At 38.5% G+C, this 12,278-nt stretch overlaps 1 protein-coding gene across 1 annotated transcript in view; it reads left to right on the top strand.

Moving 5' to 3' along the window:
* The first annotated feature begins 3,015 nt into the window (after positions 1–3,015).
* Positions 3,016–12,278, top strand: part of msh3 (mutS homolog 3 (E. coli)) — a 51,725-nt gene continuing 42,462 nt past the window's right edge. Inside the window, exons 1-9 of the mRNA XM_041999691.1 lie at positions 3,016–3,358; positions 3,438–3,555; positions 3,723–4,021; positions 5,681–5,878; positions 6,173–6,289; positions 6,372–6,489; positions 6,564–6,703; positions 8,113–8,279; positions 12,054–12,163. Coding sequence (XP_041855625.1) covers positions 3,224–3,358; positions 3,438–3,555; positions 3,723–4,021; positions 5,681–5,878; positions 6,173–6,289; positions 6,372–6,489; positions 6,564–6,703; positions 8,113–8,279; positions 12,054–12,163 — 1,402 coding nt within the window. The 5' untranslated portion in view covers positions 3,016–3,223. The remainder of the gene's footprint in view (positions 3,359–3,437; positions 3,556–3,722; positions 4,022–5,680; positions 5,879–6,172; positions 6,290–6,371; positions 6,490–6,563; positions 6,704–8,112; positions 8,280–12,053; positions 12,164–12,278) is intronic.

Raw genomic sequence — 12,278 nt, 5'->3', positions numbered from 1 at the left:
CTGAGACAGCCTGCAGGTTAACCCTTTCTGGAACTCAAGACAAGAATTATTGTTGTTAGAAAACCATTATTAACTAAACTAAACCTTTGATTTCACTAAGAAAAATAATATCTATAATCAGGAGCACATAGTAAATGAATAAATAACATGTTTGAAAGGTTCTGGATGTTTTTATTTCATGATTAAGATTTTACATTGTAATTCTGTCAAGTTTACTTAATGTTCCTTTGTTGTACTTAATTCTTGTTTTTACCACATCTGATCCTCACTTTTTATTTGTCCCTCAGTATTTATCCTCATGTTAGCCTTTTATTAGTTTGTTTCTGGATCTTCTTCAGCCCTTTATGTTTAATTAAGTTATCTTAATTCATACATCCATCTATCTAAAATCCCTGTTAGTTTTCCATTATGGTCCTTACACCTTGCTTCACATTTCAGACGTGGAAACAAACAGAAGAATGAGCTCTCATAAGGGTTGAAAAGCTATGGAACAAGTTTGTGTTTTGTGTTTTAGACTTTAAACTGGAACTGATGAGGCCTGCCGAACATGTAGGGGCATCTGGTTGGTAGATCTGAGGAATCTGGAGGAAGCATATATGGTTGTAAGAAGTCAGAAATATATTCAGGACCTAGCCCATAAATTCCATAGCATGTGGAGGGATGTAAAAACTAATAAGATGTTCTCACGCTTACATCTCCATGTATATAACATTCTGGACCAGCTGCAGCTGTGAACGAGGGGTTTGGCCAACACAGACATGTATAGCAATAATACTTCAGCTGGGATTTAATAAACGCATAAAAAAATCTTTCAAAGTTTCTAAGGATATATCAAGATTGATTCAATTATAGAGAGGACTATAAAAAACAGATCCTTTGTCTTCAAAAACATATAAAAAGAGAATTATTGTTAACAAAGGCAGAGGGCATTTCCTGTTTAACGTAGACAGCTTTTAAGAAAGGTTCTGGATGTTTTTATTTCATGATTTAGATTTTACATTGTAATTCTTTTACTAGTAAGTTTACTTCCTGTTTCTTTGTTGTACTTAATTCTTGGTTTTTACCACATCTGATCCTCACTTTTTATTTGTCCCTCAGGGTTTATCCTCATGTTAGCTTTTTATTAGTTTGTTTCTGGATCTTCTTGCATCTTCAGCCCTTTATGTTTAATTAAGGTATTTTAATTCATACATTCATCTATCTAAATTCACTGTCAGTTCTCCATTATGGCCTTTACACCTTCACATTTCAGAAGTGGAAATAAACAGAAGAATGAACTCTCATAAGGGTTTAAAAGCCAAGTTTTTGACTTAAAAACTGGAATTGATTAAGCCTGCCGAACATGTAGGGGCACCTGGTTGGTAGATCTGAGGAATCTGGAAGGACAATATGGTTCAGAGGTGAGAAATATATTCAGGAGCAAGCCCCTAAGTTTCATAGCAAAATCATTTCTAAAATGAACAGGGAACCAGTGGAGGGATGTAAAGACTGGGAAGATGTTCTCACGCTTACATCTTTATATACGCTGTAACATTCTGGACCAGCTGCAGCTGTAAAAGACGGGTTTGGCCAACACAGACACGTATAGCAATAATAGTCCACCTGGGATTTAATAAATGCATAAAAAATCTTTCAAAGTCATTAAAGAATTTAAATTTTTTACTCTAAATAAGTGTTTAGAGTAAAAATTTTAAAAACAATTGGAGAGACTTTTTGTTTTAATATTTTTTAGCCAAACACTGTATGTTGCATTTTGGTACAACAAACAACAAAAACACTAACATAAACAAAACATGTCTCAAATAAAAGTCAAATATAAACTGCTAAAATGGAATAAAAGCAGTACACAAAACATAATCCTTCAATAAAATCACAAAAAAGAAATAAAATCTCATGTACCAATTTAAAATAAGCTACAAGACAGGGCAAGTTTATTTGTATAGCACATTTTATTTAGTGGACAATTCAAAGTGCTTGACATTAAACATTAAAAGCATTACAGATTGTGCAAAGAAAGCATTAGTAGTAGTAAAAGGCAGCAACAAATAGCAAAAATCACAATAAAATCATAAATTACATGAAATGATTAAAAGCAACTTAAGTTGAAAAGTTAGTGTGCAGATTTTATGCATAGTTGCATGATAAAAGAAATTATTTTAACCTGGATTTAAAAATGTCCACATTTGGTGAAAGTTTAATCTCCACTATTCTGTGACTGACTGGAAGCCAGTGTAAAGATTTCAAAACTGGTGTGATGTGTTCAGATCTCTTAGTCCTGGTTAAAACTCTAGCAGCAGCGTTTTGGAAGAGCTGCAGATGTTTAATGCTTTTTTAGGAAATCCTGGGGACTCCGTAAGTCAAGGCCACTCGCTCGGATTCATAGTTGCTGATCACAACAAAATAACTCTGGCCTTCTAAATGGCTGCTTCCTCATTAGCATCAAATGTCATCTTATTGACTAAAACCATACTGAGCTATTCATATAACCCCACCATCTCTATGTCTCATTTATGTATGTGAAGAAGAGAGAGAGGTTAGATTGTTGATAATGAACTGAAAATGAGTTTCAACAATATCAAAAGTGTCAGCAAATGTTTGTGGGGGAGGATGCGTCATGAGTTACTTGACTCCTGACTCTCAATTGTTTCCCCTTCTCTTTCTCTTCCCTTTTCTTGCTTCTCTGTGTGTGTTGTACAACAAAGTCTGTCCTGCCTAATTGTGTGTTCATGTCCAACAGGAATTGCTCAAGCATTTTAGCAGTTATGACACCAATAATTTTCTTTAGCTCATGTAAGGATACAAACTTAAAACTTTTAAAGACAGCAAAGGATATGGCAGGTAAAGAAGGGTCGAGGAGAAATTGTGAAATAGTGATTTGATTTCAAACTATGAGAGACAGATGCAGGAAGTTTCAAAGGATAGAGAAATAAAGAGAGAGAGAGAGAGAGAGAGAGAGAGAGAGAGAGAGAGAGAGAGAGAGAGAGAGAGAGAGAGGTCTCATCCTCCAGAGCAGAAGGTGGTGGTAATTTAAAACGAAGAAGAAGAAGAAGAGTGGGACGCACGCTGCTGCGTCATTTACACGCTTCGTGACGTTAAAACACGCGCCGCTATGTTTTGAAAAGCCGGGCAATGTTAGTTAGCAGGCTTGTTTTGCAATATTTATATGCACGCAAATTCCTACACAATGTTTAGATATATCTCTAAGTGAAGGTCAGATTAAAACATGCCAAAGTCCGTGAAAAAGTCTTGCAGCTCCCAGACCTCCATTAGCAAGTACTTCGGAGGACTGAGTAGCAGCCTCAGCACTCAGTGTGGGATTAAACAAAATGCTGCTGAGCTCCAGCTTTCTAGAGGGAAGGTAATGTTTGCCTCTCAGAATAAATGTTTGACATTGTAGACGTCATAATTCCTGGGCCTCAACTGTTTTTGTATTGCAGCAGAAACCTTCCTCTGATGATAATGTTGGTTTGCCAGCAAAACGAGCTAAGCTTTCTTCAAAAGGCCAGCAGCTGGAGGAGCTGCAGTGTGAATCTGCATCCAGTCAGACCGTCAAAGGTGTGTTTAACTTATCAATATCTCCCAAACTTTCATGCAGCTCATATTCCAGACATTTTCACTTTTCTGAAGCATCATATTTCTGCAAACAGCATAGTTAGTTTTCTTTATGCTTAATTCGGACTGCGTATGACTGTAAACTGTAATACTTTATCTCCTTTCTGCAGAGACTAAGCTCACATCAAGCAGGGGAGGAAGCAGCCTCTGCTCCTCCACCTTGGACAAGCTGAAAGGCTTCGCTTGTTGGGCTGAGCTCGGTGTCAGGCACAGTGACACCCAAGAAGAAACAAAGAAAGAGGGTGCTAGCAGTAAAATCTGTGACCAGAAAAGCAGCATTTTACCTCCTTCTGAGGTTATAGACCATCACAAAACTACAAACAGAATGCAAGAAGCAGAGGAGGAATATGAGAACGAAGAGGAGGACATTAAAGAAAAGGAGGATTTGCGACCTGCTGCAAAAAAACAGGTACATGATAAAATGTTTTTCTTTATCATGTACCCTCACATGTGTGTTTAGGGCAGCTTTTTTTGCTGAGAATGATGGCATGATTCAGGTGACTGTGTAAGATTATCTAGAGCAGATGGCATACTTTGGTTTTCAGTGTCATGCTCATTTTCCTCCTCCAGCACTGGAGGAGGTGAGGGTGTAGCATGTCTTTCGGGTACAGAGTGATGTTGCTCTTTGGACAGGGTGGATTTGCTGCAAGAGTTCCACTCCAGACAAGCAAAGCAAGCCCAGACTTAAAGTAACACCACATAACTTTCTGACCTTAAAACTTTGTGCTTCTGACATGTTTTGAGGACACAGACATCTATTATGCACATTCCTGGAGCAGCTGTTGCCCTGTATGCTGAGAAACCACACTTCACAGCATTTTTTTTCATCCCAGAGTATTACGTGACAACATTGGACTTTTTTTTCTTGCACACTCCCACTCATCCTAGCACATGCATATACACACACACGCCCACACACATACACCCACCATCCACAGTATAAGCACATACACACAGCATGCAAACGTCCCTGTCTCACACCCCAGCACCTCCCCCTACCAATCCCCCAAACCCCACTCAGCCACCCTTCAAACCCCTACACCCCTCCTGCCCCTGGGCCATACCCTGGGTCCCAGGGCTTCAACCAGACAGCATTGGACCTAATTCTACTGGCAGGAGAGAGACGGATGCAGAACTAGTGTTAATTAGTCTTTCTTCAAACTTCTGTTACTGCATCAAAAGTCGGATTTAACACTAAATAGCACATTTAGTCTTTCTGGGATTTATTTGAACATGCTGAAATAATACAACATTAGAAAAATTATAGTCATGGCATGCACAGAAGGAGCGGGATGAAGGTAAAGCTTATCTTTTTATGTAAGGTATTGAGAAATCTCTGTATGGCTTAGATCATACCAAATGTTTCATTTACTTCTTGAAAAGTGGTTTAGAAACACTATCCTCAAAGAGTATAAAGTCTGTATCTGTGATAATGTTTGGTGTCCTTTCCCTTGTTGGACAAAGTTAGATGTATTCTGCTGCTGATGCTGTTTTCACTGTGAGTGTGTTTGATTGTAGTTTACATATACCTAATCTAATTTAGCTAAATGTTTTAGAGAGACACACTACCGCCTTAATAACCTCTATGATACCCTTTTAGTTGACACTGATAGCCTTGCTGGGTCTGAATAACTGTCTGACTTCTGTCTCTGACTCACTGCTGATAAATTGTTTCCAGCTTTCACACTTCTGCTTTTTAAGCCGTTTTCTGCCTGAAACTGTTTTTAGAAACAGAAAACAACAGCTGCAAGTTAGTTTCCTGAAAATTGAGTCATCTCAATCTATTTTGGAAGAATATAATGTAAAGAAATCTGTTTTCTTTACAAAATAGTTAACAATCAATTTCACTTAATTGAAAATGTTTCTCCTTTTTATATCATTATTGTGTTTTATTAAGGTCAAATTAGTATGAACTGTTCACTACTTAAGTTAGCAAAGAAATAAAGTGAGACCTGAAAGCTTTGAATGGGAAACTGTTGCCACTCAGTCTTTTTCTGTAATGTGAAACAACTGTTAACAAAGAGGAATTTTCTTTTTTATTATGTATCTATTTGTTTTTATCTTGCAGGGGTTCAGTTTGTCTCAGTTTGCAGGAAGATTTGTGGAGCTGAGTCCCCCATCAGACTCTGTTGCTCCCTCCAGACGCTCTAAGAGTGTGTACACGCCCCTGGAGCTGCAGGTCATCCAGTTTAAACAGCAGCATAAGGACGCCCTGCTGGCTGTGGAGTGTGGTTACAAGTACAGGTTCTTTGGAGAGGATGCAGAGGTGAGAACTGAAAAGTTCCTGTGGTGATGTTGCTTGAGGGGACACTTTTAATTCAAACTACTTGACATCAAACCTGTTACAGCCTGAAAGACATGATACTTAATCGAACTTAGATTAATTTATGGTTAATTAACATTTTCAGCTATTCTAAGTGGTGGAAATTTTGACTGTGATGTCGAGTCTTTAAGTTTTACACAACACAAATTAATTTCATAACAAATTTAAAAGAGAGGATAATTAAAAAAATCTCTCTCTGCCTTTTAACACACTTGCTATCTTTGTGTGTGTGGACAGATTGCTGCAAAGGAGCTGAATATCGTCTGTCATCTGGATCATAACTTCATGACGTGCAGCATCCCCACACACCGCCTGTTTGTTCATGTCAGGCGCCTGGTGTCTCACGGACACAAGGTATCAAACAGAACACTTCTATGGTTATTGTTTACTAATCCAAGTGTTAAAGAAGTCCTGCTGTGTCTTTTCTCATTTATAGGTTGGTGTGGTTAAGCAGACTGAGACGTCTGCCATTAAAGCTTCAGGATCTAATAGGAACACTCTCTTCACACGTCAGCTCAGTGCCATGTACACAAAGTCCACTCTGGTGGGGGAGGGTATCCTTATAGATAGTGAAAATAGATTCTGTGTCTCTGGATGTCTGAGGTGCTTTCCTTGACAGGTTTTTCAGATGTAAACCCAGTCTGCAGACTGGAGGACGTGGCGGAGGGGGGCTGTGACGACGTTGTGTCTGACCCTCCTGACAGCTTCCTGTTGTGCATCAGTGAGAACTGGGACAAACTGAAGAAGCAGCTCACTGTGGGGCTTGTGGTGAGTGATCCTATTGCAAGTTGCCTGATTGGTGCAGTAGTTACTTTAGAATTCATGTTCAGTTTTAAGGAAACCAACTTCATTTTAGACTTGAAACATTTTATATAATCCTTGAAAAGAAATTATTTCATATAAGTTATTCTCTACTTAAGGGTTATGATATATCACAATAATAAAAGGGACTAAGTGGAAAAAGTCGGGGTTATGTGTTGTGAGGGTTGATGATGTTCCACAGGTCTGCGTGATTTAGTGTTTGGAGGGTAAATGACAACCAACATGTGTTTACTGGGCTTCTGAAACTTTCCTTTATGGTGATGTGGCCAGGTTGGCGACATCATTGTTACTTAAAGGAGCTAAATCATCTGTTTTGTTTCATAAAATAAAATTTATGCTACCTCACAGCTTTTTTTTTTCTAAAATGACTTTGTATGTACTTGACCATCAGTGTCATCAGTTTTTTGTGGCATGGTTGGCTTGCATATGTGGAAGGAGGCATACAGTATATTGGAATTTTGGGGAGACATATGCAGCCATTGAGGCAACATCTTTTTCCAGGAGGTTGTGGTTATTTCAGCAGGAGAGTGTCAGACTATTTTACTCATTTCATGACTTGGATCAGCTTGGTTTCATAGACCTGTGTGCAGTCCTGATCTGTCCTGTTCTGGAACATCATCAAGAGGATAATTAAACAAAACAATCACAGATTGATGAGCAAACTCCATCTTGTATGCAGTTGGATTGAACACAGATTGCTCTGCAGAACAGCAACAGTTAGTATCCTCAGCTCCAAATGATTAAGCATTGAACAATAAATTATTTTATTTAAATTTCTCAACTTTTCTAGAAATGGAGTTTGTACAGGCACAATCTTATGAGCGTACTGTGTGAAAATAAACACTCATTATTGCCAGATATAAGTATCCCTATAACTTGTGTTCTTATTTATACATAATAAAGTTCCCTTGTTTTTGTTTTATTCTTATTTTCAACCACCAGATTAGCCATAGAAAGATAGACCCATCTGCTCATTGGATCCCTTTCAGTTTAATTTTAAGAAAACATTTTGCATAATAATATAGATATTACATTATCACACACCTAAATATGCCATAATAGAAGATTTTATTAATAGCACTCAGCTCTTAAGTGGAGAATGAAGGGACTCTTGACTAATAGATACAAAAGAATGTTGGTCATGATAGTCTTGAAATATGTAATATTAATACATTATCTCTGGGCAGAGGCTTTATGTACCTTACATCATTGCAGCACTTGTATGTTTTATACCAGGACAAAAAAGAAATTATTATTTTCTGTAACTGTTCAAACACCGTGAGAAACAAATACTTCTATTCACTATGTACCTGTGTTTTCTTTGCCATTTCTCATGCATGTATTTATGCGTGCAGGCGGTTCAGCCCTCCACCGGAGACGTATTTCTGGACTGTTTCCATGATGGTCCATCTCGCTCTGAGCTGGAGAGCCATATCATAAAAATCAACCCTGTGGAAATCCTTGTGCCCTCAGACCTCACAGAACAAACCCAAAGACTCCTGCTCAGCATCGCCAATGCCAGGTAATCTACTGTCTGAACACTAGGGGGCAGTATATGACCATTTACTGCACATCATTTTCTTATATTATTATTGTGCTTATTACACAAGTATTGAGCATAAAAGTGTCCTTACAAACCTGATAGTATTTGAGTTTGGTCTATTTCCTTAAAAATGACTGTGTTAAGATCTCCCAGGCAGATGGACAAGTGTGGTGCCAGCGCTTTCTTGGCTCAGTCTGAATGTCGAAATCAATATGTGTTAAGTTGTTATGAGGTAATGGTCCTCCTTACCCTGGAATTCACCTCAGGGCTCAGCAGGTCTGACCAAGGCTTGCCAAAGCTGATCAACTTATAGCAGGAAACTATTCATTTTATTTCATATGTCCAATGTGTATAGTAGGTGTTTGCCCTTGTTGGCTTCAGATCAGCTTTGGAATATATTTCTATACAAAACGAGGTTAGATTTTTGCCCGATGATTAGCTCATGTGGTACATCTTACACTCTTTCTTGTAAAAGTAGACTCCCACTGAACATGGTCACACTGGTGTGTATAATATGAGATAAAAAATAAGTGTTCTTTGTTCATCAGCCAGCTAACAGCACAGCCAGCAACACTGACATTGTCCTGATATTCCACAAACCTGTGATCTCCTGTTGCTCCTGCTTCAGTCTGCAGCTGTGTGTTCACACCGGTGGAGACGGCATCCTCTGGAGGCGGCGTCCGATTGCATTATGCTGTGAAAATGTAACGAGAGCGGGGTGGATTTGATTAGAAGGCGATGGTTTGAATAATTAGGAGAAATTTCTGCCAGCCTTCCTCTTTTACCTTGATGACGTACATTTCTCATCACTCTTTTTTATTTATTTATTTTTTAATTCCAGTGGCTTTTTAAATGTAATAATTTGTTTTAATTTCACTTCTGAAATTTAGTTAATTTTTATCCATTTTTCTCTTTGCTTCTCCATCATTCAGATGCAGAAGTTGAGTGGTTATATAAGAAATGAGCCTCTAAAGACCAGTTTAGTTCTTGTTTGAAAAGCACTGCTCTCTAGTGCTCGTCAGAGAAAAGACGTCTTAGTTTTCAGCTTGTCAGATATTTTAAACCCATTACCAATCACTACTACAGACACCATCCAATTACACACACACACACACACACACATATATATATATATATATATATATATATATATATATAAGATAGATAGATAGATAGATAGATAGATATTTGTTTTTAAAGGATTGGAGCACCGACCAACATTAGAGTCACGGTAATCTGGCTCCAACCCTTTAAAGAACATTAAAGCTAGACCCACCCAGGAGAGCATTTAAAACGGGGGATTTTTGTGGCTGCTTACGTCAACGTGTGGATGTCTCTTGGGTGGGCTGACAAGACTGGACCCCTGGCAACGGGGGTTTGTGTCCATGGAACAGCAAGTAATGAGTCCCTGTGAGATAGGTTGTAGCTAGGTGCAGTATTAGGGGCTTTACACATCCATAGCCAAGAGTCAGGATGAGAAAGGTGAAGGTAATGAGAGGGACTGATACTATTGCTGGTCGCTGGTGTTTGTATTTGTAGTTTTATAAAGATTTTAACTTGATGACTGATGCTCTAAAGAAGTTACTGTTTGACCTGCATCCTGGTAAGAAAGTCAAAAAGTTAAAAAGTTGTCATGTTAAAGAAAAGATTCACACAAGCACACATAAGCATTAAGATTCAGAATTGTCTTGCACGTTAACTTCTGATCTCTGGCTAGCAACATGTCAGATGCAACTTTAAGCATTTCTGCTCCCAGCATCGGATGGTGTCATAGTAACTGTGTCATCACATGTCTGCAGGCTGCAATTTATAAGCTTAGTAATTTAATTTGTCATTTGGACTGTGCAAGTGCAAGGACAGATCAGACTGCAAACTCAAAGACAGGACATCTAGTGTGTACTGCCCTAAGTTCAGCCCAAGTCTTAGTTTCAATACTATTTCAAATGGTATCAGTCCCTGTACTATCATTGTGAAAGAAAAACATGAACTGCATTGTAACTGTACTGTATATGGTGGCCCAAAACAGAGTTTGACCAATGTGAAAGAATAATGGTAATATTGCTGATCCTGCCTCCAAAGCAGTGGTCTTGCATCCTATCATAAGATCAAGTCACAGACAGTTTTGAGACCAAAAAGAGTCTATAGGAGAAGATTCTGACAATGTAGGACATTCAGAATGACAATGCTCTAATGGGTGTGTAACCAAAGTCTACAAATCCGATTAACAGTGATGCAATATGGATTAAAATGTTGATTAAACAATAAAATGTCAAACATATCTGTGGCGTTGGTATATAAAATAAGTGAACTACAAATCATGATTCACAGTCTGTGACTCAGACTATGTAGCATTTTTGACACACACACTACTACATGCATCAAACATATTGAACCCAGGTTTAAGTTTTTAGGTCTGTGTCATACAATGTGGCTTGAAGTTTCAGTTACGTAATGATAAAAAAAAACATGTGGAGGCACCTTAAAGGAAGCAACATGCTTCTGGAGCCATGGCTGTTAAGAGTAGTGCAAATTTTGCTCTGTTCAGTTTGTTCTGGTATTTATGGCTCGGAGAAAATAAAGATGTTGATGATCCCCTTCTTGTTCTACCAAGATTTAAAAGTTTTACAACTTTTGATGGATTTGCTATCATATTTGTTGTTCAGAGAAGATACCCTTTTCACTTTCGCAATCTCCTGTTTTCTCGTATCCTGCCTTCATGTCAAATTTTTAATTTTGAATTTCTCTCAAAGCTTTGGCCTCAGTTCCATTTCAATTTTACTGCAAATTGATGAATCCTAAAATGCAAAAATGAGACATTTTGATGGGAAACGTAACATTCTGATGTCCATTTTAAGCCCAGAGCACTAGTATGTGTGGCTGAGCACCTCCACATAGGCATTGGCGTGGTGCTTTTTTTTTAAATCTTGTGGTTTACAAAAGAAATGGAAGAAGAGATCTTAAAGCAGACTATAGAAAAAACTAAACTGCAGTCCAGACAGCACTTTAATTCGGATCAGAACTCAGACACCTCTTTGTTTCCATAAACCTCATCCAGCATCCAGCTTATTAGTTCCCAGTAAACTCAGCTTCACAACATTTAATCCTGTCAGTATTTTGAGAAAGATTGCTCAGCAATGTCCCAGGATCAATAATTGCAATTGTTGCTGTTCCTGTAAACCTCATAAAATGGTTGAAGGGACTGGTTAAGTGATTAATGGTCCCAGTTTAATTTCTAGCACAACACGCCACCTATTGATCATTTTAGCTCCTGGTCTGACCAGTGGCTCAAGTGAAATATGATGATTATTTAATCTTTCTGGGTGTGTGTGTGCGTGTGTGTGTATGGGCATTAAGAATGAAAATGCTCCTGCACTGCGTCCAAAGCCACGTGTTTGCCTTGGTTGCCCTGGCAACAACAGAACAGACAAAGCAACAGAGTCCTTGAGAGCAGCATTGCTGAGAGAGTGGATGTGGCAACAGAGAGATACGATGGTGCACCAGGGAGATGAAGGGGAAATGTGTTTTTATGTGTGCACCAGAGGCGCATGTGTGTGTTTTTTGTAGAGTCTAGTTGAACAAAGGCATTGCTGTAACACGCAGTGCAGCTTTGTCTACTTTTTCTCATTGAAAGGAAGATGAACAAATATCAGGTGTTTTTTCTTTCATGCATCATCACTGACTTCTTAGATCAATACTGTCATGTGATACTAATAATAAATAAAGTTTATTATTATTGTTTATGTTCCACTCCAGTGCTCAGGCTGATGACCGAGTGAGAGTTGAGAAAAGGGACAGCGCTCAGTTCCAGTTTGCCTCTGCAATGAACACTGTCACCAAATTCTACTGCCATACCCTGGAGAAAGGTGTGTTTGGTCTGGTGCATGTCTCTTTATTTCAGGTTTTTACCCCACATTGCCCTCAGTTACACACATCCTGTTATTAACTCTGTGATAGCCACCAGGCTGTAAAACACTAGCT

The sequence above is a fragment of the Melanotaenia boesemani genome, chromosome 11 (assembly GCF_017639745.1).
Source record: "Melanotaenia boesemani isolate fMelBoe1 chromosome 11, fMelBoe1.pri, whole genome shotgun sequence".
NCBI lineage: Eukaryota > Metazoa > Chordata > Actinopteri > Atheriniformes > Melanotaeniidae > Melanotaenia > Melanotaenia boesemani.
Note: the sequence above shows the minus strand (reverse complement) of the source record. Positions and strands in the feature narration are given on the sequence as shown.